This window comes from Anolis carolinensis, chromosome 6, assembly GCF_035594765.1.
Source record: "Anolis carolinensis isolate JA03-04 chromosome 6, rAnoCar3.1.pri, whole genome shotgun sequence".
In the NCBI taxonomy this organism is placed as follows: domain Eukaryota; kingdom Metazoa; phylum Chordata; class Lepidosauria; order Squamata; family Dactyloidae; genus Anolis; species Anolis carolinensis.
In genome coordinates this window covers 12,967,130-12,992,788 of record NC_085846.1, presented here as the reverse complement: position 1 = coordinate 12,992,788, position 25,659 = coordinate 12,967,130, and the positions used below count along the sequence as shown (strand labels likewise).

The 25,659-nt window shown below is 39.7% G+C and overlaps 2 protein-coding genes across 3 annotated transcripts in view; both read right to left on the bottom strand.

Annotated features, from left to right (window-relative positions):
* The window catches only part of LOC103280822 (integrin alpha-L), a 21,580-nt gene extending 16,683 nt beyond the window's left edge, over nucleotides 1-4,897 (bottom strand). Inside the window, exons 1-4 of one of the 2 annotated variants that reach the window (XM_062957950.1) lie at nucleotides 4,655-4,897; nucleotides 3,408-3,533; nucleotides 2,737-2,810; nucleotides 577-718 (exon numbers count right to left, since the gene is read on the bottom strand). In XM_062957950.1, coding sequence (XP_062814020.1) covers nucleotides 577-718; nucleotides 2,737-2,810; nucleotides 3,408-3,533; nucleotides 4,655-4,828 — 516 coding nt within the window. In that variant the 5' untranslated portion in view covers nucleotides 4,829-4,897. The remainder of the gene's footprint in view (nucleotides 1-576; nucleotides 719-2,736; nucleotides 2,811-3,407; nucleotides 3,534-4,654) is intronic. The other variant, XM_008120995.3, reaches the window with a different exon arrangement.
* LOC134292383 (integrin alpha-X-like) lies at nucleotides 4,829-25,659 on the bottom strand. The gene is made up of 17 exons (XM_062957099.1): nucleotides 24,685-25,659; nucleotides 19,549-19,678; nucleotides 19,365-19,459; nucleotides 17,813-17,877; nucleotides 16,904-17,018; nucleotides 16,316-16,449; nucleotides 15,565-15,713; nucleotides 15,157-15,310; nucleotides 13,138-13,270; nucleotides 10,586-10,662; nucleotides 8,726-8,855; nucleotides 8,489-8,625; nucleotides 7,810-7,950; nucleotides 7,039-7,245; nucleotides 6,537-6,667; nucleotides 5,310-5,473; nucleotides 4,829-4,878 (listed from the first exon to the last, which is right to left on the bottom strand). Exons 1-17 carry the CDS (start codon nucleotides 24,788-24,790, stop codon nucleotides 4,829-4,831), a joined length of 2,118 nt encoding a protein of 705 aa, XP_062813169.1. The 5' UTR covers nucleotides 24,791-25,659.

Genomic DNA, 25,659 nt, shown 5'->3' with positions numbered 1-25,659 from the left:
ATTTCTTTTGGTATTATTTCTCCAATCAGCCACAACACTCACACTGAGGCTTCCTCACACTAGGCCGATGGTTCTCAACCTGTGGATCCCCAGGTGCTTTGGCCTACAACTCCCATAAATCCCAGCCAGTTTACTAGCTGTTAGGATTTCTGGGAGTTGAAGGCCAAAACATCTGGGGACCCACAAGTTGAAAACCACTGCACTAGGCCTTCTTCATACTGAGGCATCCTCACACTAGGCCTTCTTCATACACAGAGGCCTACCTCATACTGAGGCCTACCTCACAGTGAGACCTCTCTCACTCAGAGACTGCCTAACACTGAGGCATTTCTCACACTCCTCAGGACAACACTAGCTTTGGCCCACTAACTCTAACAGTCTTCGGCCTACTCATTCTCCTCAGGGCAACACTAGCATATTTAACCCTTTCAGTGCTTGACTCACATGTTTGTAATTAAAAATAACTAGTTAATTTTTAATATTTCTGACAATTCCTATATACCCAACATTTACCAATCTTCGGTCTCTTCCTATCTGTCTTTTCCCACACCGCTATAAATTGCTCCTTCAACTCACCTGAAGAACTGAAGCCCCTTGAAAAGACAAAACAGGGGGGTAATAAAAGGAAAGGCCTGGTTCGTACGCCGTCTCTCCCACATTTTCCAGTTTCACCGTTAAATTTAGTATGAACTTTGGACTCAGATTAAGACCTCTGGATCTGAAATGAAATTGCATATTTAGTCAACCTTTAGGCCTCGGGAACAGGACCTCAGGCAAATCTTGGCCTCTTCTCTCAGTTTCCAGTGCTGAAATTTAAGCATAAAGACTGCTTAAAGACTGCCTACTGTGAAGAAGGTATGAGGAAGAGATTGCAAAGTATTCCTCTAATATGTTGTTGAATGCTTTCATGGCCAGCGTCACTGGGTTGCTGTGAGTTTTCCGGGCTGTATGGCCATGTTCCAGAACATGTATTCTTCTAATGCAACGGTTCTCAACCTACCTAAGACCACAACCCCTTAATACAGTTTTTCATGTTGTGGTAACCCCCAACCATAAAATTATTTCTGTTGCTACTTCATAACTGTAATTTTGCTACTGTTATCAATCATAATTTAAATATCTGATATGCAGGATGTATTTTCATTCACTGGACCAAATTTGACACAAATACCAATATGCCCAAAATTTGAATACTAGTGGGGTTGGGGCGGATTGATTTTGTCATTTGGGAGTTGTAGTTGCTGGGATTTATAGTTAACCTACAATTAAAGAGCACTCTGAACTCCACCAACGATGAAACTGAACCTAACTTGGCACACAGAACTCCCATGACCAACAGAAAATACTGGATAAGTTTGGTGAGCATTGACCTTGAGTTTTGGAGTTGTAGTTCACCTACATCCAGAGAGCACTGTGGACTCCAAACAACAATGGATCTGGACCAAACTTGGCACAAATACTCAATATGCCCAAATTTGAACATTGGTGGAGTTTGGGGAAAACAGACTTTGACATTTGGGAGCTGTAGTTGCTGGGATTTATAGGTCACTTACAATCAAAGCACCCCTTGAACCCCACCAACGATAGAATTGGGCCAAAACTTCCACACAGAACTCCCATGACCAACAGAAAATACTGGAGGGATTTGGATTCCTGAGACCATCAGAAATATATGTTTTCTGATGGTCTTTGGCGACCCCTATGAAATACCCCCAGAGGTCCCGACCCCCAGATTGAGAAACACTGCTTTTTTTTTGTTCTTTTACTGACAGTGTAAGATTCTTATAAAATTACAATTTTACAGGAGGAGGAAGAACGGAAGTTCTAAGTACCTCTACCCTATTCCTATGGGTGTTTTTTCTCCCTCCTTTTTTCCTACCTTTTTCTTCTTTTTTGTTGTTTTTCCTACTTTCCTATACCTATATCGTTTCCCCACTTTTATGTATATAAAATCTTCCTTTTTTCTTTTTAATAAAAATTTATTTAAAAAAAAAGAAACGCTGCTTTAATGATTAGTTGCTAGGTTGACTTCATGCAGACAAGTATATGAAAAGCAGCACCTTGCAAAGTTACGTTTGGACTACAACTCCCAGAATTCCCCAGCATAGCAAAAAAAGAACTGTTTCCAAGTTCTGTGAGATGGGCATATTATGGAAAGCCCTCCTTGAAATGATCGCCAAGGGTCATTACAAACTACCAAATGATTCTATTTCAAGCGTTATGACTGTATCCTAGGATTTGTAGGATGCAGATAACTGAGAATTCTAAATTCCCCCCCAAAAAACTCTATATCCCAGGATTCCATAGGATGTCTCCATGGCAATTAACGTGGAATCATGGTGCCACAAATGTATAGTGTGAAAGGGTCCTAGGTTTACATTTTCAGCACAAGGTGACTGAATGTACAAGATGACGCACATAGCCTCAGGAATGTATTGCAGCATCTCTTATATATGTGACTCTAAGGAAAGCTGTCGGATTACATTCCAGGACAAACAAAGAGTTAAGGAATGATCTTGGAGATGTCCTATAATGTCATAGAGGAACCTTGGTACAATATGCAGCTTGTGCACTGCTTTTTTAGCAGCAAAGGGCCAAGCCCCCTAATTCCTCGCAATATTCATGGGGATGGATGGCTCCCTCTTCCCTGCAGCACATATTTCATTTGCAAGGGTCATAAGGCACAGCAGTCTATAATAGGACAATATCTGTGAAGGGTTCACAGGAGATGCTCACCCTGAAAAGTTGAAGGAGACCCGAAGATCAGACACACAAATTTCATCAGGGCCACAGTCTTGCTTGAAGGGAACCTTGTGTTACAAGAGGTAAAAAGCAACATGGTGAACAAGATGGATCAAAAGAGTACAACTCAAGGGCATACAAAATATGGAAGAGTGTGAAAAATAGGCACAAATCTATCCCATGGTGTTCTAAGTTTCTTTTATGTTAAAATCTCCATAAGTATTCTAGTCCTCTGTGAGGATAGCTCTCTCTTCTTCTTCTCTTTTTGTCACTATTATTAAATAACATAAGGCAGCTGAGTTGCTATTAAGTTTCTAATATTTATTGAGCCGCAAAGAGAGGAAGGCAATACATAAATTATTATTTTTTTATTGTATGACACAGCAAATTATTATTATTATTATTATTATTATTATTATTATTATTATTATTATTTATATTATTATTATTGTTGTTGTTGTTGTTGTTGTTGTTGTTATTTTTCCTCTGTAGAGCTCAGGCTAGCATGCATAGGATTCACAGTCATTTGTCCCATCACACAGTGACTGACAAGACCTGGATTTGCTCAGAAATAGCAGATTGTGGCCTATCAGGTGTTTTCACAAATCTTGCTGGCTGGTGGATTTTTGTAAGTGGACATAATAAGAAGCAACGAAAAGTAACACCTCAATTTCAGCAGAAAAGTTTGTTTCCGGGTGGATGATTGGGCGTAGTTCCCTGGTATCGGGTGACCCTTCACCGGAAAAGTTTGCCTTCAACACAACTGGAGAGAAGGTGTCATCCAGGCAGGCCTAAGGGAGAAGGAGACATTTCCAATGTATCAGCACATTCTTGGCTTGGGTCTCTGTTATTTGAAGGACTATGCCTCTCTGCATGAACCTGTTAGTGTTGGAAATAGCAACCTTCTTCAAGCCTCCACTAGTTATTTGTTGTGTATATAATTCAGATTGCTTACTGTATTGTATGTGTGTATTGGTATGCAGTTTTTTTAAACTCTTTGTTGTGGGAAGGGCTGCAGACCACGTGATCAGATCTGGGCTTGTTCAGGACTCAGATTCCATTTTAGAAACAGTGCAGTTTGGAAGACTGTAGAAGACGTATCGTTTCAGATGCCAGGAATTTAGACTCTTTTGGACTTTCAGACTAGACAGAGACCCTGTTAGACTCCCAGAACAGAGAGATGCTTTAGATTATAGACTGTTGACTCTAAGAAAGATGCCCTGTGTTACTTACACAGAGTAACTACTTCAAATCCTATTTGTAACAGGATTTGATAAGCAAAATACCTATATGCTGAATACATCAAGTGTGTGAATATACCAACTATGATATTTTTAAAGAAGTCTGCTTATTTTTGTCTCTTGAGAGCATGATTTAAAAGCAAATATATTTTCAGGGAGAGTAGATGTTTTGGGGCAACTAAAAAGAACACTTCTGAAACTCTACTATATATGTGTGTGTTTTGTGCATTGGCATGCTTTTGTCTGTAACTGTTCAAAGAAATATCTACGTCCATCAGATTAACAGCTGAGAAACCTGATTGCCTTGCATGAATGCCATTTCCCCAAAAGATTATGACTCTAACAGGTCATGCTTTTAACCAAGATGTTATGACATCATTTTTCAAAAGGGTATGACTTCTAACTTTATGCCTTTCCAAAGATCTTAACATCCCCAAAATGTTATGGAGATTTCAATTTTCCAAAAGTTAGAACATTATGATAATCTGGAGAGGGCCCTGTTGGGCCTCTCTCTTGTGTTCCCACTAATTGCACTTAATTGGGACTGTCTCTGCCAAATAGAAGCAGTTGGGATATATAAAAAAAACCCTTAAATAAACCCTCCCCCCCCCCATCTCTGCATGTACAAAATGTTATCTCTTAGGATTCTGAATGGCATATCACTTCCCTACCGGAGCCTGGAGGGACTCCTTGATACATCTTGTCATCCTTCCAAGACGGATGTCCTTACGGATGGTAGGGCTCTCATTCTCAAATGTAAGACGTGGCATAGATTGGGCTGCATCAGACTGGACAGAATAGGTGATGGTTGCCCGCAGAATATCTAGTAAAAAAGAAAAGAACATTCAAGGAGCAGGACAAACTGGAATGAATGCAGTACATTCCTTGAGGGAACCTACAAGCCATTTCACAAAGTGAACAGATTAATATATGAGAAGACTATGTAAGAATCACTGAAAACAACAGTGAGTGAGAAGGAATGGTTGAAATGAAACGAAAATTAATGTGGAAACAATAGTTCTAGCAGTAGGATTAGATTTTATTGGATTTTATTTTTAAAATTAGTCATTTTATAATTTCAATTTAAAAATCATTTAATTGAAGGAAAAATGAGGAAAAATAATGTAAAATAAGTAATAAGAGCAAAAAAAAGGGAAATAAGGGTTTTAAAGGAAAACGAGGGCATGAAACAGAATCTCAAGTGTGAACAAATGAACAAGTATATGAAAAAGGATTGTATACAGAATATTGTACACACGAAAGAGGAAATTATTTCTGGAGGCAAATGAGAGGACTGGATGGCAAATTTAAAAAATGGGGTCTTACCACTATTTTGTTTTGGACTAATCGGTTTCAATGTGAAGCAAATGCTGAGGTTTCCACGAGGCCCAATACCCAAATGTTTCCCACTTCCACAGGAAGGGTCATCCAGGGGGATCGGAGAAGGAGAGAAACTCAGTGAAAGGATGACGGTGAAAACAGGCCTGGATCTGAAGTGCAGAAGACAGAAAATATGATCTTTCCGATCCAGCAGCTGTCCAAAGTCCCTGACCAATCAAACCACAATCCAGTTATTCTTTATCTGATTTAAGCATTAGAATTTAAATAATTTCATAGCAATACACACTTTCTAAAATGTCATAGTTTAAAACTGGGACACTTCTAGCCATACAACATCTAAGTGTGATCACAATGGCACAAGATATTAATTTGGAAAAACACCCATATATTAAAAGGCCTTGCAGCAGTTAGCTTTTGCTTAAGTCTAAAGGAAAGGGCAGGATTTCATTAATTTCTTCACATTAATAGTGCGCCAACTACTTTTTCATTTTGAACTTGGTTTTCAGCAATTGAAGTAAGCTAAGGATAAAGGGGGGCTGGGCTTAGCACGGCGGGCTAAACTGCTAAACTGCAGAAAATCCTGCCAATTGAAAAGTTGGCAGTTCAAGCCTAGGTCGGTAGAGCACCCACCACCAGCCCCATCTCCATGCCCATCTCCCTGCCCACCTAGCAGATCAAAAACAGAAATGTAAGTAGATAAATAGATATCGCTTTAAGCTGGGAGGTAATAAAAGGTTCCCATAAGGACATGCCAGCGATTCAATTGGAAGGACGTCTAAGGATGACAAAGTTCCTCGGCATGGAAGGTAGAGTGACAACACCCTCCATGGCCAAATTTGGGCACAGCTTCCAGATGCCGGAAATGGAAAAGATGGGAAAAGCCTTTTCCTCTGTTTATGTATTGCCTTTCCTTGTTAATTATATAACAGCATTGACTGTTTGCCGTATATGTGTTCTGTAATCCACCCTGAGTCCCCTTGGGGAGATAGAGAGGAATATAAATAAAGTATATTATTAAAGAGGGGAAATGGGAGGAGAAGAGAGACACTTTACAAAAGGCTGGCTGGCACAGAACTTATTGGAATTGCCAAACTGAGACAGTTAAAGGGTATAGCAACATCTGGGGAAAAGAAAAATCCTATCTCAAGAAGGCTAGTAGGTCGTTTCCCCTTGCTTTCAAGTAAGTTCCACGGCCATGCCGGCCATGCCTACCGAAGTATCACTGCACTTCCTAGCGCTCCAACAGCTAAGTCGGTCAGTTCATCTCCACTTAGATCCAACCTTCCCTGGATGGACTGTCCAAAAAAATGGAGCACAGGAGACAAAGAGGCAGCAGCGATGCACTGTATGACGGAGGGAGAGAGAGAAATGAGTTACTGATATAGAAGCACCCTAAGTTTGATCATTACTCCTGTGTTTTCCACAGGAAATGTTTTTTATACTGTCACCCAACAAAGTAAATCTTTAATCAGACTAGCCACTTAAACGGCTGAGTGGGAAAAGGAAGAGGCCTGAGGCTGTTAGGAATTGTGAGAGTTGCAAGTCAAAACCCCCGGAGGGCCAAAGTTTGCCCATGCCTGCTCTACACTGACCATAATGCAGTTCAATGTGGTTCAAACTGCATTATATGGTGAGTGTAGAATCAGCCTTAGTTTAGTTAATAAATGAAGATGCTCATGGACTGCATTCTACCTGCTTTGACCCTTAGGCTCACCTGGCTGTGCACATCCCGGAGTCTCCCCACTTCTCCCAGGAAGATGTAAATGGCTCCACGTTCTTCTTCACCCTCCAAGGGAGCACCTACTGCCACATCAGCCAGGCCATCCCCAGTAATGTCTCCCAATGAGGAGAGTGCACTCCCAAACCTGCCAAATGCATTGCCAGGAAGCCCACGAAGGATCTGGAGGCGACTAAGGCCACCCTGAAAGAAATGTTATTTATGTGAAACACATTTACCTTATAATAACCAAATGTTAAGGCAGCTTATGCTCTCAGGAGTAAAATGACTGCCACTAAAGTCAGCAGTATAAACTATAATTATAATATGAAGTAGCACTTATTTATTTATTGCATTTGTATACTGCTTTTCTCACCCCTAGGGGGACTCAAAGCAGTTTACAACATAATAAATGGCAAAATTCAATGCCTCGCATATATGTAAAAATGCATCACATATCTAAAATGACATATAACATCGGACATAGACATAAAACATTTTAGACATTGCAGTAGATTTTCTTTCTATGCTGCTGGCAATCGGGCCAAATCCTTGACTGCACTGGAGGAAAGTAAAGGTGTTTGGCACAGGGATGGGAATCATATAGATCTCCAGATGTTGCTGAACTGCAACTCCCAACAGCCCTAGTAAACACAGCCAATGGTGACGAATACTGGGAACTGCAGTTCAGTCACATCTAGCAATCAGCATGCCTCCCATCTTGGGATTAGGGGACTAGCTTTCTTCTTGTCAAGGTCTTTTCCTCACCGTCTCATTAAAGGCGCAGACTTCGACAAGGCCTCCTTGTGTCCCATTGTAATAAAAGGGAACCCCGATCAGAATGAGATCGGTATGTCCATTCCCATTAAGGTCCACGACAGAGAGCTCAGCACCAAAATAAGAACCAATCTGAAAAGAGACAACAACATAGAACAGTCCATCTCTGGGGAAGGGGGAAGGACAATGAACAACAGAGATAAAAACCAAATAAATGACAAGGCATAATCTCTGACGACCTGCTCCTCAAATAAGGAATAACTGAGTAATAAAAAAATGTGATACTATTTTCAAATTATGATCTGTTTATTGTATCTTATTTCAGAATTCTGGCTGTTATCACATCTCATAGTTTTGAAACCCAGTTCATACTGTTTTGTACATATTTAGCAACCTGAAATCATTATGGGCTTCAATTATGTTCTAAATCGAAGCACGGTTTTCTTCAACCTGACTCTGTTTTTATGCTCACTTTAACTTTTCTTCTTTGGCCTCTTCTATAGATATTTGAAGTCAAAGTTTTTCACAAAAGTCTAGCTAGATTATTTCTGTATAGACTGAAAGTATTTCACATTCTCCCTTTCTTTTAAAGCAAAATTCCTAAGTAGGTTCTTCACCCACCAAAAGAAACGAATGGAAGACCAAGATTCATCCCAATTGCTCCTCTTACCTGATCACCCCCAACACTCCCCACTAACATCCTGCTTTGTTTTTCAAAGGCAAACACTTTCCCAATGTGCTCATATCGTGGTGCCCCAACTATGTAGAACATCCTTTGGCCATGATGAGCCAGAGCCATGGAATAACCTGTTGGGACACCAGGAAAAAGAAAATTACAGCTGTCAGATATGGATCCTTGATCCCAAATGTGTGTTGGAGGGAAAAGGCTCCCTGTTGCCTCACTCACCCAGGTAAGAATACAGGGAGCTTTTATCCGACACGTTCATGAAGTTGATTTGGGGAGGGCCTGTCAAAACCTCTTCCTCCAGGCCTCCAGACCATTCATAAGTGCCAACAGTTCCAGACACCACATGCTCCTGAGGAGGAGGAGGAAAGCACAGCAAAAAGGGGCAACTATATGAAGACTGATGAACACCACTTACATTTTGTTCCTTCCCTTATATCAAAGCTTAGAAACCTTTGACCAAAGTTGGAAAATACTTTTTCCTGTACTACAGCTGCCAGAATCCCTTAACTCACATAACCAAAGCATACTAAAACCAAGGATGAGAGCTCTTTTACATCTGGTGCAATAAAACAGCATGGTTTTCTACATGATATCATGTAGTTTCAGTACAACCGATCTGCAAGATTTTCAGGTACTGTGGATCATCCGTGCCTAATATTACTAAATGGAGATGTCATGAACATAGACATTTAATAATATAGGGCATGATCAGCCACATTTTTTTTCACATCCATAACAGGTCCTGGCGCCCATGGATAGGAAGGGCCCACCATATTTTTTTTAATGCTTTCTATGATAAATCATATATTTTTAAACATTTCATTGTACACATTGATATGTATATGTGTGTGTATATATTATTGGAAATAGCAACCTTCTACAAGCCTCCTATACTAGTTATTTGTTATGTATATAACTCAGATTGCTTACTATAGTGTATATGAGTGTATTAGTATGCAGTTTCCCTTAACTCCTTAATGTTGTTTGAGGGTGTGGGAGGGACTACGGACCACATGATCACATCTGGAACTATTCTTTGAATGACCATGGGGAAGGCCCTCAGATTCCAATAGACTCTCAGAATGGAAAGATGTTGCTGTTGATTGAAAGAATGATGCCCTGTGTTATCTGCACAGAGAAACTACTTCAAACCTATCTGTAGCTGGATTGATAAGCAATGTACATGTATGCTGCATACATGAAGTTTGTAAGTAAACCAACTATGTTATTTCAACAAAGACTACTTATTTTGTCTCTTGAAAGCATGATTTAAACCAAATATATTTTATGGGAGAGTAGATGCTTTTTGAGCAACTGAAACAAGACTTCTGAAGATCTGCTATATATTTTTGTGCATCGGCATAACCTTTTTTCCTAACAGTTTAAAGAGATATCAGTCTAACAGCTGAGAAACCTAATTTGCCTTGCATGAACACTAGTGGATATATACCACTAAAGAGAAGATTTACTCAAATGAGTTTTTAGCTCTTCTCAGGAAGCTCATACTTTACAAAAAGGTTATGATTATTCCAAATGGTGTGAATGCCAATAATCTCCATAAGGTCACATTTCCAAAAGGCAATGGAGATTCTGGTTTTCCAAAAGGTTATGATCTCAAAGGTCATCTTTTTCTCTATCTATCTATCTATCTATCTATCTATCTATCTATCCATTAAAACAGTTTTCTACATGAAACTAAAAAAATATTGTTTCTTTTTAAAGCTTCCCATATGACACCATAGAATTCTTATTAGTACTGAATCTTGTTCACTTGTGTCTCATCCAATTCCAAACTGTCCAGCAATAATATAGAAACTGAAATTACACTGTGCAACAAGTAAAAACTGCTGAAACCATGTTGTAGACTACGACCCATCTACACTGCCATATAAAATCCAGATTCCCTGCTTTGAACTGGATTATATGAGTGTAGACTCATATAATCCAGTTCAAAGCAGATAATCTGGATTATATGGCAGTGCAGAAGGGGTGCTAATCCCTGGAGTGTCTCTCTTCTAAACCTACAAAGGAGAGATCAGATTGAGATGCATAAATGCATGGATAAGTTTTCCTACTCACCGCAGTGAGAAGAGTGCTGAATCCGCCTTGTGAAAATTCTTTCTGGAATGAGCTGAAGGTTACATTTTTTGAGGTTCCTTTTCAGAGAAGAAAAATACTGTAATTAAGACTGGTAAGGGAATCCTTTCAGGGTGATTTCAAAACCTGGCTTTTCTGAAAGAGCATGCCACAACATAATAAATGTGCAAAATGCTTTTTATCCGAGGCAGTTCTGTCTTGATGATCAGTTGCCTTTGTTTTGAGACTCTCAAGAGAAAGGTTGTCTGCTGAGAAGACAGGAGAGGGCTTTCCCCATGGTTGTTCAAAGATGACAGATCAGGCATGGGCAAACTTTGGCCGGCTGTTGGGAAATGTGGGAGTCGAAGTCCAAAACACCTGGAGGGCCAAAGTTTGCCCATGCCTGTGATAGATGAAGATGATGAATAGTATCACCCTATGTACTCATGTTATAAACCAAAAAAATGTGGCTGGATTTTATTCTCACAAATACAGGAGTTATACTGTACATTTTTGTCTTTTAATGTATTGGAAATTTCCTAATAAAAATATTTAAATAAAACATGTAACCATTATTTTTTTACTCTGTTTCTATCCCACTCTTCTCACCCTTGCAGGCGATTCAAAGTGGCATACATAATGGCAATATTCAATGTTGCATATTCCGTAACAAAGATACAATACATAATAATTGCATTACTTAATTGAGTGCACACAAGCGGTGACAGTATTGGAATGGAACGATAAATCAAAGTGGACAGTAAATAAATGGTATCAGTATATGGTGAACCAAATGGAATTTGAAATTATGGTTGTAAAATTAAAAATTCAAAAGGTAATGAAAATAGAATGCAAAAAGTTGAATAAAGATGGAACCGGGTCAAAAATTATACAGTAGAGTCTCACTTATCCAACGTTCTGGATTATCCAATGCATTTTTGTAGTCAATGTTTTCAATGCATTGTGATATTTTGGTGCTAAACTCGTAAATACAGTAATTACTACATAGCATTAATGTGTAATGAACTACTTTTTCTGTCAAATTTGTTGTATAACATGATGTTTTTGTGCTTAATTTGTAAAATCATAACCTATTTTGATGTTTAATAGGCTTTTTATTAATCTCTCCTTATTATCCAACATATTATCCAATATTAATAATAATATTATGATGTAATACAATGTAATAATAATTATAATTCACTATTATAATTGTATATTTATATTACATGCAATATTACTAATAATATTGCGATATAGTTGTATAATATAATATATTGTATGTATATATACTTGTAAACCGCCCTGAGTCCCCTTCGGGGTGAGAAGGGCGGTATATAAATGTCACAAATAAATAAATAATAAATAAATATTCGCTTATCCAACGTTCTGCTGGCCCGTTTATGTTGGATAAGTGAGACTCTACTGTATTATGAATAAGTCTAGAGATCAGGCCATAAGAAATAGGATACAAATGTTATACAGTATGTATATCTAGAAGGATTGTCTCAAACAGGATTAATATGTAAAAGAAAATAATCCTAGTGGTGGTGGTGGGAATTGTAAATGTTGTGTATATGTATGTCCTAAAATAAAAATATATATTTATAAAAAAGACATCAATGCAATGAACAATTAAAACATATAAATATCATAAAAACTATTAAAACGCAATACCCAGTCCTAAGGACATCATTGGTGTGCTATATTATGCTGATTCTATATTACACTACCCAAACGCCTGATTCCAAAGCCAGGTCTTCACTTTCTTCCTGAACACCAGTCTGATATCACTGGGGAGGGGGCTCCATAGCCGAGGGGCCACCACTGGGAAGGCCCTGTCTCTCGTCCCACCAATCGTGCTTGCAATGGGGGTGGGACTGAGAGCAGTGCCTCCCCCACAGAGCTTAACTTTCTAACAAGTTCATGGGGGGAGATAAGTTGGACTGGAGCCATTTACAGCTTTATAGGCCAAAGTCAGCACTTTGAATTGTGCTCAGTAGCAGACTGGCAGTTGATGTAGTTGGGGGTTGTATGCTCCCTGTATGTTACTCGGGTGAGCAGCCTGGCTACCACCCATTGGACTGCTTGGAGCTTCCAAACAGTCTTCAAAGTCAGCCCCACGTAGAGCACGTTGCAGTAGTCTATTCAAGATGTAACGAGAGCATGGACTACCATGGCCAAGTCTGACTTTCCAAGGTATGGGCGCAGCAGATGCACAAGTTTTAATTGCACAAATGCTCCCCTGGTCACTGGCTCAGCGACTAATCCAGGAGGACTTCCAAGTTGTGGACTTGTGTCTTCAGGGGGAGTGTAACCCCCGTCCAGCACAGGCTGTGACTCTATTCCCTGTTCGGCCTTTCGACTGACCAGGAGTACCTCTGTCTTGATGTTGTCCTATCACATTTCCCATAACCAGCATTCTTTATGAAACCAGGATATTATGCATATCAAATTCAAGTCAGCTGGATTATCCTATTAGTAAAGGGAAAAAATCTTTTAAAAATCCAGAAGTTATCGGAAGACAAATCAGCAGAAAAGGATCAGTGTCAAACCTTCAATGCCAAAAACCTTATTTTGCAACTCTCTTTGAAGTGTATGAAGCGCATTGAAATTTTCTGCCTGGAAAACATTCTCTCCTGAGGAGGCAATTGTATGCAGCTCATCTTTACTGATTTCCTTACCCACCTGAAACACACAACAAAGAGATTTGCAAGGAAAATTAGGAAATGATCCACTAGCCCTTTCCGAATAACACATGCCTTTCTAGAAACTTTGACTTTCCCACTTGCGAAAGAGATTAGTTTGCTCCAGAATGAACCACATGCCCTTCTAATTGCGTGTGTTCCTAGAAATTTTCATGTGGTCCAACAGCACTAGGCCTATTATGAAGCCCAGTCAATAGAGAGCCTCAGGAAGCAGTTTCTTCAGAAGCTTAGTAGGATCTTTCTACACAAGACTTCTATACGGGGCTTTCCTATCTAGAAATATTGGCATTTGGGCATACAAATACTTTGCTACTTGGATGCATCTATACTAGAAAGATTGTGATTTGATACCACTTTTATTGCCATGGCTCAATATCATGGCATCCTGGTTTGGTTAAGGCACCAGCACTCTTTGGCAGAGAAAGCTAAAGACCATGTAGACTCCTATGATTTCATTTTGAGCCATGGCAATTAAAGTGGCATCAAACTGCATTAGTTCTACAGTGTAGATGCACCCTAAGACAGCTTTCTTCACGTTAGTGTCTTCCAGGTGTGTTCTGGGCCAGGGCCAGACTGGCTGGGTAGAATAGGGGCTGTAGTCCGTGGTATCTAGAAGGCCTCAAGTCAAGAAAAATGGTAGAAAGGGCCAATAAACCTTGTAAAGCTATAACTCCCACGAGTAAAAAAAACTGTTCCCCTTGACCAGGCATGGGCAAACTTCAGCCCTCCAGGTGCTTTTTGGACTTCAACTCCCACCGGTTGTTAGGAATTGTGAGTGTTGAAGTCCAAAACACCTGGAGGGCCAAAGTTTGCCCATGCCTTCTCTTGACTCAAGAAAAAGCTGGTTGCTTTGCATTTGTTATGAGGCTAAGGGATACTTTGATTAAATACTAATCTAGACCATTATTTTCTCTACTGATTTGTGGGTGCCCCACTTTATAGAGCAGTGGCTCTCAACCTGTGGGTCCCCAGATGTTTTGGTCTTCAACTCTCAGAAATCCTAACAGCTGGTAAACTGGCTGGGATTTCTGGGAGTTGTAGGCCAAAACACCTGGGGACCATAGGTTGAGAACTACTGTTATAGAGAGTTTTGTTGCAGATCCACCATTCCAGTATTTATCCCAGACATGGGCAAACTTCAGCCTTCCATGTGTTTTGGACTTCAACAGCTGATAGGCTGTTAGGAATTGTGAGAGTTGAAATCCAAAACACCTGGCAGGCCAAAGTTTGCCCATGCCTGCTCTATCCCCTACACCTAGAATCCCCGCTTTGGGGAAAAGATGAAGAATAAATAAAAAATGCAGATAAAATCCTACAAAATCCTATGCCACCCCTTCAGCCATACCCCAATGGCATTTTGCCAGCATGCTGGAAGAAGCAAATACCACCAGGATTGAAGCAATGTTCTTACATCATCAATTCTGCTGGACTGGCCACATTGTCTGAATGCCTGATCACCGTCTCCCAAAGTAATTGCTATACTCCCAATGGGAAATGTAATGTTGGTGGACAGGAAAAGAGATTGAAAGATGGGCTTAAAGCCAACCTTAAAAACTGTGGCATAGACGCCGAGAACTAGGAAGCCCTGGCCCTTGAGTGTTCTAACTGGAGGCCAGCTGTGATCAGCAGTGCTGTGGTATTCAAAGAGGCACGAATGGAGGGCTTGAGGGAGAAACGTGCCAAGAGGAAGGCGCGTCAAGCCAACCTTGACCGAGACCGCCTTCCATCTGGAAACCGATGTCCTCACTGTGGAAAAACATGTGGGTCAAGAATAGGTCTCCACAGTCACCTACACATCCAGTACACTTGGAGGGCCATTATCCTCCGGTTACGAGGGATCGCCTAAGTAAGTAAATAAATAAGTACCCCAATGGCATAGCGGGTGATATTTTTTCTATCAGCAGCCACATTTGCTGTTTCAAATGCAGTGTTTATGTCATTGGAGTTGCCATCAGTCAGAACGATGAGGATTTTCTTGCTATCAGGTCGCATGCCATGTCGAGAGGTGAAGATCTCTTCCCTGCAAGAATGTCAGCAAACAATTGGCTCAGGCCTAAAGGGTCAGGGAAAGAAAGGGGATTCCTGGCCCCATCAACACTGCTTTATAATCCAGTTTCTGAATCCAGATTATCTGCTTTGAACTGGATCATATGGCAGTGTAGATTAGACTCATATAATCCCGTTCAAAGCAGATAATCTGGGTTCAGAAACTGGATTAAATGGCAGTGTAGATTCAATCCCAGATTCCACCCCCATTGCCCTGGTATTACTCACGCTACATAGCGGATGGCCGAGGGGGTGAAGGTTTTTTCTTTGTGACGTTGGAAACTATGGATAGTTTTGTTGACCTTGTCTCTACTTTCGTTATACATAGCAAAATCAAAAATAAGATTATGTTCAGTAGAGTACTGGACCACAGCAAACTGGATGGAGGATGAAAAGAAAAAAGAGTGATACAACCATCAATTACATATCAATCTTATGCAATACAGTAAGAAATACAGATCAAAGCGACATGATCAGTATCAATTATTTATTCATCTATTAAAGGAAATAGCCATGCTCCATCTAGCCTAAAGCTTGTCAGGCTATATCTGATGTAGAGATCAGCAGTTTGAAATCCTTGAAAGTAGAATTATTTTGAAATTTGCAATACCGCTTAAGCGGCTGAGCGGGAAAAGGAAAGGGCCTGAAGCTCTTAGGAATTGTGGGAGTTGGAGTCCAAAACACCTGGAGAGCTGAAGCTTGCCCATGCCTGATGTAGATGCTCCCTAAGAAGGCCCTATGAGATATATGGGATGACCATAAATTGAAAGGTCTATCCCTCTCCCTCTCTCTCTCTCTCTCTCTCTCTCTCTCTCTCTCTCTCTCTCTCTCTCACACACACACACACACACACACACACACATCAATTATCAAGTCTATTTTGGGTTGAAAATAGTGTATTCATAAACACCTCCCATAAGCCAGTTACTGTCACCATCACCCTGCGGTCTTCCCACAAATACTTTCACATTGCTCCAACCTGTACATCTTTTTCCCGCACAGAATCCATTAGTTTCACAAGGAAATCTATCATGGTACTGAAGTCACCGTTCTCATCCCGAATGCTGTAGGAGTCATCGTATAAGATTGCAGCATCCACACCGTTAAAACACTCTGGGAGGACAAGAGGCAAGACAGGTGTGATAAAATGGCATGCACGAATCCAGTTCTACCTAGTGGTTTGTTATTATTTTTATTATGTTTATTTATACCCTGCTTTTTTCTTTCCACAAGGAGACTCAATGGGGCTACTGGATCTCAGGCTCCTTCTACACTGCTATATAATCCAGATTATTATATTTGATAATCCACGTTATCTGCTTTGAACTGGATTATGTGAGTCTACTCTGCCATATAATCCAGTTCAAAGCAGATAATCTGGATTTTATATGGCAGTGTAGAAAGAGCCTCAGTGAGGATAATTTCTCTTGTATCCTGCTGCCATAGGCTGGATCTACACTGCCATAAAATCCAGATTATCAAAGTAGGTACTGGGATAGAAGGGACCTTAAGGTTTTATGCCTAGCTTCATACCACAATATGCTAGAAGAAAAGACCTGAATCTGACCTTGAGCAGCAGGATGAATCTCTTTCAACTCCTGGTCAGCGTTGCTCATGATATAGCAGATGCCGTTCAAAGAATTAATATCCCCACACCGGCGCTCCCAAGTTGGACCACAAGCCTATAGAAAAGATGGTATTAATAAACAGGGGTTTTCAGGCATCCAGCAGCCAGAATGGGTCAATTTCTCCTGGAATTCCTCTGCCAATAGCCAAGTTGAAGGGATTCTAGGCATTTCAATCCCAAGAAAGTCACGTTATGACCAGCTCTGACCAGCAGGTTTACTCAGCCAGCCTATCCCATTTCTGGAAGATTGGTTTAAAACAATGGTTCCCAACCATATATATATATATATATATATATATTGCCAGGGACCATTTGACTGGGGACCACTCTCCAACATTAGTACCAAAAGGGTTACAAATCGGTTTTTGGTCAACTTTAGATTCAGTTTTGTTATTTAGGGTGCTGATTCAGAAAACTGCATTGGATAGACCACATCTGCTCTAGTTTCTGACACAGAACATATGACATTCAGTAGTCGCCATTTGCTCGCCCACAGAAAACCATATTTAATCATCTAGGACTTATGTGGTCTATTCAATACAGTTTTCTGAATCAGCACCACAAATAACTCCAAGAACAGTACTAAAAATGAAGACACCAAGAAAAAAAATTGGTTGAGCTGTGCTAATATCCATGGATTTTGTTAATGCCCTTGTAAAAAAAATTTCCCTGCATGTCTTGTGGACCTTATTTTAGGTCTCATGGCCCACCAGTGGGCTGCGGCCCACAGGTTGGAAACCACTGGTCTAAAAAATATCTTTCTCTTTCCTGAGAAATGGATTCAGCTTCTCTGAGAATATAGGTAAACCCCTGAGTTTGTGCCATTTCACTATTTTACTTTATACTTACTATTATTTTGGAATGGGTCTCCTCATCTGCAGTCAGCGAGAGGCCCAGAGATATCCCAGAATGGTCTTTGGCATGTGAAAGGACAAACAAAGAAATATAACTGAGAAAAGTCATGTTTGGAATGGATGCGCTCATCAGTGTATTCAGGGATTTTCCAACATAACTTCAAAATAGATAAGACTACAACCCCCGTCATATCTTTTGGAAAATGGAAATCTCCCTAACCTTTTGGAGATTTTATGATCTTTGGAAAGGCATGACCTTGTTAGAATCCATAATCTTTTGAAAAATGATGCCATAACCTTTTGGGAAAATGGCATTCAAGCAAGGCAATTAGGTTTCTCAGCTGTTAAACAGACGTACATAGGTATGCCTTTGAACTGTTAGGAACAAGGATGTACCAATGGATAAAAAGCACAAATATACAGCAGAGTTTCAGAAGTGTTCTACTCTCTCTTTTTTAAAAATTGCCTTTAAATCATGCTCTCAAGAGACAAAAATAAGCAGACTTCTTTAAAAGTAATATAGATGGTTTACTCACAAACTTAATGTATTCAGCATTCAGGTACAGTAGAGTCTTACTTATCCAACATAAACGGGCCGGCAGAACATTGGATAAGCGAATATGTTGGATAATAAGGAGGCATTAAGGAAAAGCCTATTAAACATCAAATTAGGTTATGATTTTACAAATTAAGCACCAAAACATCATATTATACAACAAATTTGACAGAAAAGGTAGTTCAATACACAGTAATGCTATGTAGTAATTACTGTATTTACGAATTTAGCACTAAAATATCACGATATATTGAAAATATTGACTACAAAAATGTGTTGGATAATCCAGAACGTTGGATAAGCGAGTGTTGGATAAGTGAGACTCTACTGTACTTTGCAAATAGAATTTGAAGTAGTTTCTCCATGTAGATAACACCGGTCATCTTTCTCATCATCTTAACAGCCCATAGTCTAAAGCATCTCTTTGATCTGAAAGTCTAATAGAGTCTCTGTCTAGTCTGAAAGTCCAATATAGTCTGAGATTTAAAATGGAATCTGAGCCCAGATCTCATCACATGGTCTGCAGCCCCTCCCACAACATAGAGTTAAAGAAAAACTGCAAGCCCATATACACATATACAATACAGTAAGCAATTATATACATAACAAATAACTAGTGGAGGCTTCAAGAAGGTTCCTGTTTCCAACAGTACCATAGCAGGCCTAATACTATGCATCTATATTGCAAACTTAATGTAGTTTAATACTTATTAATCTGTTTCCCTTGCAGAATATTAAAATCTTTTGTTTATTGCTATTTTAACATTCTCACCAAAATTTAGGTGTTGGGAGATCATGGAAGCATTGAGAGTTCAATGGGTACAATATCAATATTGTTACTTTTTGGGCTACCGGAATCCACCAGGCAGTATGGAGTTCAAAATGATATTTTTTTCAAGCCTTTTATGAAACTACAGTAGATGCATCATGAAGCTATGACCCTGCAATACCTGTCTTCTCGTGAAATAAAGTGATGAAATAAGCTACATACGATTGAGATCTATTCGTTGGCACATCTCTGTATGATACGAGCAGCGGAAGAGTGACCCCGTATGGTTCTCTGAAAAGGGAGCACTGACTAGCAACCTGCAGGAAGAAATAAGTGGTTTTCAAACTTAATTTTTTTACAGGGAATCTGAAGTAAACTGAAGAAAAACACAATCAGAGTTTCTCACCAGGATGCTCCACTAGCTCTCACTGGAACAACACGATAGCCAAACTGGTTCGCTTTGTCACCTGGGAATATCATTGGAGTATCTGTGTCAATGATGTTGAAACATAGCGCTCTGGAAGATGGCAGAAAACCTGGAATGGGAAACAGTGGGAATCATTGTGGTGTCACTCTCTCAGCCTCAGAGGAAGCCAACGACAAACGTCTTCTGAACAAATGTGCGCAAGAAAATCCTGTGCTAGATTCGCATTAAGGTCAGCATAGGTTGAAAGCACATAACACCAACAGAAATGGAAAGGAATTAATTAAAGTTATTTATTTCGTGTCAAAAGCATTGCATAATAAATAAGTTTAAAAGTGATAAATAAAGGAATCACAAGCAGCTAAATAGTTTTAGAGCAGAAGCGGGCAACAGTGACCACATTGTCCATATCTTTAAACAACTCCTTTCATACATGAGGCAGGGCATTGTGGGGAATTATAATAATTTTAATTTTCTGTTTTTTGGCTTCTTTAGTCATTTTCTAGGTCCAGCAATAGCTATGGGTTTTTTTAAGGGGGGGGGGGAGGATGGGAGGTGCTGGAAGTCATTTCAACAGTGTTGCTGCTGTCGATCCATGTGAAGTCCAGGACCATATCTTCCATAGAGTTGCACTGTACTTACTTTTTAACATTGTCATGCTATGACAAAATAATACACAAATGCATAATATGCTTCGAAGCCTTAAAGATGTTACTTAACTTCTAAGTTATTCCATGAATCATCCATCGGATATGGATTGCTATACAGATAGGGTTACAAGGGTTGAGACTGAAGACCACTTTTGTACCATTACTGGTGTACAGAAGAGAGCATTAAAGCAGGTGTTGCTTGTTAGTCAAGCTGCTCTTGCTGAAATTTCCTTTTATGTGCAACCATTCATGGGACAGAAGCTCTCTCCAGTTTCCATTCTGGCAAAAGCCATATACAGCAGGAAGCAGGGGGCATTTCTATCTTGCCTGTGTGCATTTAGATTCCATTGCATCTTCTTTCCTCACCTTTCCACACTTTCTTTGTCTGGAACATGGGGCACAGGGGAACTTGTCTTCGTCGAGACATCAGTTCCCCGGTTTTTCCATCAACAGATGTGGTCACATAGGCCATTTGTCACCTTTTCCTCTTCGTGATACTAATTCGCTTCCCCAGCTTTCACAAGAGTTGTCTCCGCCCTTTGCCAGACTGAGGCTGAATCTACACTATAGAGCAGGCATGGGCAAACTTTGGCCCTCCAGGTGTTTTGGACTTCAACTCCCACAATTCCTAACAGCCGGTATGCTGTTAGGAATTGTGGGAGTTGGAGTCCAAAACAGCTGGAGGGCAAAGTTTGCCCATGCCTGCTGTAGAGTTACACCATTTTATATGTATCTAGTTTAATTTGCATTATAATCCCAAGGAAACAAAACTGTAAAAATAACAGGAAATCTGAGCTACTTTGTAATCCAAAATCATCCACACTGGTGGCTCATTCAGCAACAATTGTATCTTATGTTTCAATGTACACAGACTTTCTTTTATGCATACACTTATTAAAATATTGTACAAAACTATCTTCAGGCCATGTGTGTAAGGTGCATCTGAAATATTTTAAAATCTCATGTTTAGACTTGAGTCACGTTACATTCCAGTATGTATGTACATGTGAATACAGATATTCCAAAATCTGAAATTCAATACATCAGTGGCTCCAAGGATCATGGATAAGGGATACTCAACCTGTATTTATAAGATGCTCTGAGAATCATTTCAGCTGAAGGATAGGTTATAAACATGATAGATGATAGATAGATAGATAGATAGATAGATAGATAGATAGATAGATAGATTATAGAGATTGTCTGTCTGACATATGATAGAGATGATTGATTGATTGATTGATTGATATGATAGAGATTTATATAGATATGATAGACATATGATAGTGAGATTGTCTGTCTGACAATACGATAGAGATGATTGATTGATTGATTGATTGAGATGAAAAATAGAGATGATAGATAGACAGACAGACAGATAGACAGACAGACAGACAGACAAGGTGATAGAGATGATCTGTCTGTCTGTCTCATAAGATATAGATGATAGATAGAATAAATAAAGATGATAGATATGATATGATATATGATAGAGACAGATAAGATGGATATGATAATGAGAGAGATGGTCTGTCTGTCTGACATAGTATAGAGAAGATAGGATAAACAGAGATGGTAGATATATATGATATTATAGAGATAGGTAAGATAGATATGATTGATAGATATGAGAGAGATTGTCTGTCTGACATATGATAGAGATGAGAGAGAAAGAGAAACATGATAGATATGATAGAGATTTCATTTTCCTCATCTGTGGGTACGTATTTCAACATAAAGTGTGTCAGGACATCCAGAGACCCCCAAATAGGGGAAAGGGTTCATTCTGTGAGAGAATCTTGTCACTTCTTCCACAATCAATAAGGCATTTCTCAAGAAAGTGTCAACGAGTTTTTAAAAAGAATTATCTGAGGACAAAGGATAGTGGCCACAGCCCTTGAGCAAGATGCCCTCAGGGACCTCATATTGTCCTTATTTCTGAGAAGACAATGCAGGCATGAGGAAACGGGCAGACTGGGGCTACATCTATATTGTAAGATTAAAGCAGTTTAGCACCACTTCAACTGCTATGGCTCAAGGCTATGGAATCCTTGGATTTGTAGTTTGGTGAGGCACCAACGTTCTTTGGCAGAGAGAAAGCTAAAGACCTTGTCAAAGTATAACTCCCATAATTCCATAGCATTAAGCCATGGCAGTTAAAGTGGTGTCAAACTGCATTAATTCTACAGTATAGATGTTACACACTCTCTCAGTTGCAGAGGAAAGTAATGGCAAACCTCTTCTGAGCCCATCTTGCAAGAAAACCAACCCCATAATGGGTTCCCCTTGGGATGGCTATACATTGGGAAATGACTTTCAAGGCTCACAACAACAGGTTTGTATAGAAATAGTAGTGATCTTGTCTCACATTGCATAATAATAATAATAATAATAATAATAATAATAATAATAATAATAATAATAATAATACTTTATACCCCGCCACCATCTCACCGCGGGGACTCGGGGCAGCTTACATGGGCCAGAAGCCCAAACAACATAGAACAAAACATAAACAACATAATACAAATCACACTATAGAAAGATAAAACAGTAATACAATATATCAATTAAAACAAAAATACAGGATAAAAAATTGCATTTAAAACACATAAATGGTAAAATCGTAATAAAAACAGGATAGATTATTTAAAACCCTCTAGGGCAGATTAATTAATGACTGTATGTGACTCAAACCCATGCTCTGGAAATAAGTCATGTAGGTAAAAGTAAAGGTTTTCCCCTGACATTAAGTCTAATCGTGTCCGACTCTGGGAGTTGGTGCTCATCTCCATTTCTAAGCTGAAGAGCTGACATTGTCCATAGACACCTCCTAAGTCATGTGGCCGGCATAACTGCATGAAGTGCCGTTACCTTCCTGCCGGAGCGGTAACTATTGATCTACTCACATTTGCATGTTTTCGAACTGCTAGGTTGGCAGACGCTGGGGCTAACAGTGGGAACTCACCCTGCTTCCCAGATTTGAACCGCCAACCTATTGGACAGCAAATTCAGCAGCTCAGTGGTTTAACCCACCACACCATTGGGGGCTCCACAGAAATAATTCAGGAAGACATCAATCTTATTTTGCAGCCATTCGGCTTCACTTTACAACTCTGGTTGCACATTCAAGCCATTAATGTTAGTCATCTTCCGAGGCAGCCCCATGTGTAACCTATTGCAATAGACTGGACTGAGTGTCCGCTTAGTATGTCGAGCCAGCTTCCGTTATTCTTACAAAATCCCAGTGCTGTACTGCCAGGGTTAATATTGCAGAGCACTGAAATCAAAAGAACTGTTTTGTCATGGGGAACTCAAAAGTAAAACTGCCTGTTTAATTTTCGACTTGCACTCCACTTACAGTTTTAATTGGTACATACATATGTGTATATATAGCATATATATAGAAAAATTGATTTTGTGGTAGTGCTGAGGGACAAGAAGGCAACTAATCTAAGAGATGGGCAAAGTGATGTTGCAAATTGCGATTCCTAGAATTTTTCACCACGGGTTTTACTAGTTAGGGCTGATAAGTCTTTTAAATACCATTGCAGATTTATATGACACATTTTGAAAACAGGGATTCTTAACTTAATTGCCAAGTAGCATTATTGTACTTCTCTCAGTTGCCTATAATGTAAAAAGCATGTAAATGTTTTTAACTCCCACAAAACCTCGCTGCAATCTGTCACTAGATATATCTTTCCCCAGATCCGCTCACGTTTTGAACTCCTTTTTGTTATTTTAGAATAGATGTGATTTTTTTTTTGTATCTCTGTGTAAAGATCTTAGAATAGCAGTTAGCGAGGTCAAACTGCATTACTTTTACAATGTGGATACACCTTTTATTTTAAGTTGGTGCTAGATTGATGATGAAGTTGACCATCAAGGAACTACATTTTTCTATTATCTTTTTTTTCCCATGTCAGGAGTGACTTGAGAAACCGCAAGTTGCTTCTGGAGTGAGAGAATTGGCCGCCTGCAAGGATGTTGCCCAGGGGACGCCTGGATGTTTTGATGTTTTACCATCCTTGTGGGAGGCTTCTCTCATGTCCCCACATGGAGCTGGAGCTGATAGAGGGAGCTCATCGGGTGGGATTCGAACCTGGCAGCTTGCAGATCAGCAGCCAAACCTTCAAGTCACAAGGCTTTAACCCACTACTCCACCGGGGTACTCGATTCCTGATTTCTACATCCTTCAGCCTATTCTTTGCTCATATGGATCTCCTCCACTGGCACCTTTCTTTACTCTTCATAAAGCTGCTTCTTTTCTCCTTCTTACAGCCTTTACACCTTTTAAAACAGCATGAAGATGGTGACCCTTCTTTCCAAGCATGGGAAAGTATCCTTTGCTTGTTTCTACAAACATGGTATTAAAAGGAACGGAAACAAGCAGCTTGGCGTCTCTTGGGGGCAATTAGCACACCACCTAATGAGCCAGGAGCCAAAGCCCAGCTCTCAAACCTACCTGGACCAAAGCAGAGGAGAAATGCCACTTGGAGAGTCCATCTTTTTCCGCTGGTGTGTCCCATGCTGCCTGTTACTTCACGTCCTCTGTGGCTTTCTGTCAACATGCTGTGCTGGAGAGCTCTGCATCTCACTTCCTATTTTGACCACACCAAGACGCCCTTGCGAAGGCCTCTCCCCCACACACTCCTTTCTATACAAATCACTTCTTTTTGCAATTTTCCTTCTATTTAAACATTTCTTAACCATCTTGCAACGAAAGGATTCATATGTGCAAAACGAAGTGTTAAGGAGACTTGAAAAGAGTACTTCCTTTCCCCACTCCTGTTCCTTTCATCAGTTACGCGCAAAAATTACACAGATGTACTTTTTTTAAAGAAGGCGTTGGATTAGGATTCATGAGGCTCAGATTCACATCTATACACAACTATGAAGCCCTACAAAGCCTTTGGAGTAGTCAATCTCTGTCTCGTTCCTCTCACAGATCTTCTGTGAGGAAGAAATGTAGGTGTGCATATTGCATGAGGTTTCTATGTGGAAATTAGAACAAAAAAGAGCTTTCATTCAAATCCATTTTTTACAGAACTGCAATGACTACTTCATGCTTGTGTGTGGATAGACAGACAGACAGAAATATGTAGTTATTAAAACACAGAAGCTTCCGTTATGGTAACATCACAGGATGCACTCGTTGCATCAAATGGCATGTAATTAAAGAGGAATATACGGCACTTGTGCTATAAAATTCTCTTGTGGGTCCATTTTTATACATTAACTCTCCTATTCATTTAGTCTGTATCACTGGACATGATGAAAAATGTTAAGGCTCTTCCACAGATTTAATTTTTTCCCCTCACCTGAAATTTATAAGGACCCCAACACTGCTACTATCACCAGGTGGTAGCATAGCAGCAAAAAAGTAACATTGTGGGTTTAAACATGGAACAAGATATGAGCTTTGTGTTTAGAAGTAAAT

Bases quoted from the DNA above. Each gene is read 5' to 3' on its own strand.
- LOC134292383 (XM_062957099.1), bottom strand. From the start codon at position 24,790: ATGTTGACAGAAAGCCACAGAGGACGTGAAGTAACAGGCAGCATGGGA. The intron at 19,460-19,548 runs GTGAGAAACTCT...TTCTTCCTGCAG, and splicing joins AGAGCTAGTGGAGCATCCTG to GTTGCTAGTCAGTGCTCCCT. The intron at 8,856-10,585 runs GTGAGTAGGAAA...CCTCCTCCTCAG, and splicing joins TCAGCACTCTTCTCACTGCG to GAGCATGTGGTGTCTGGAAC.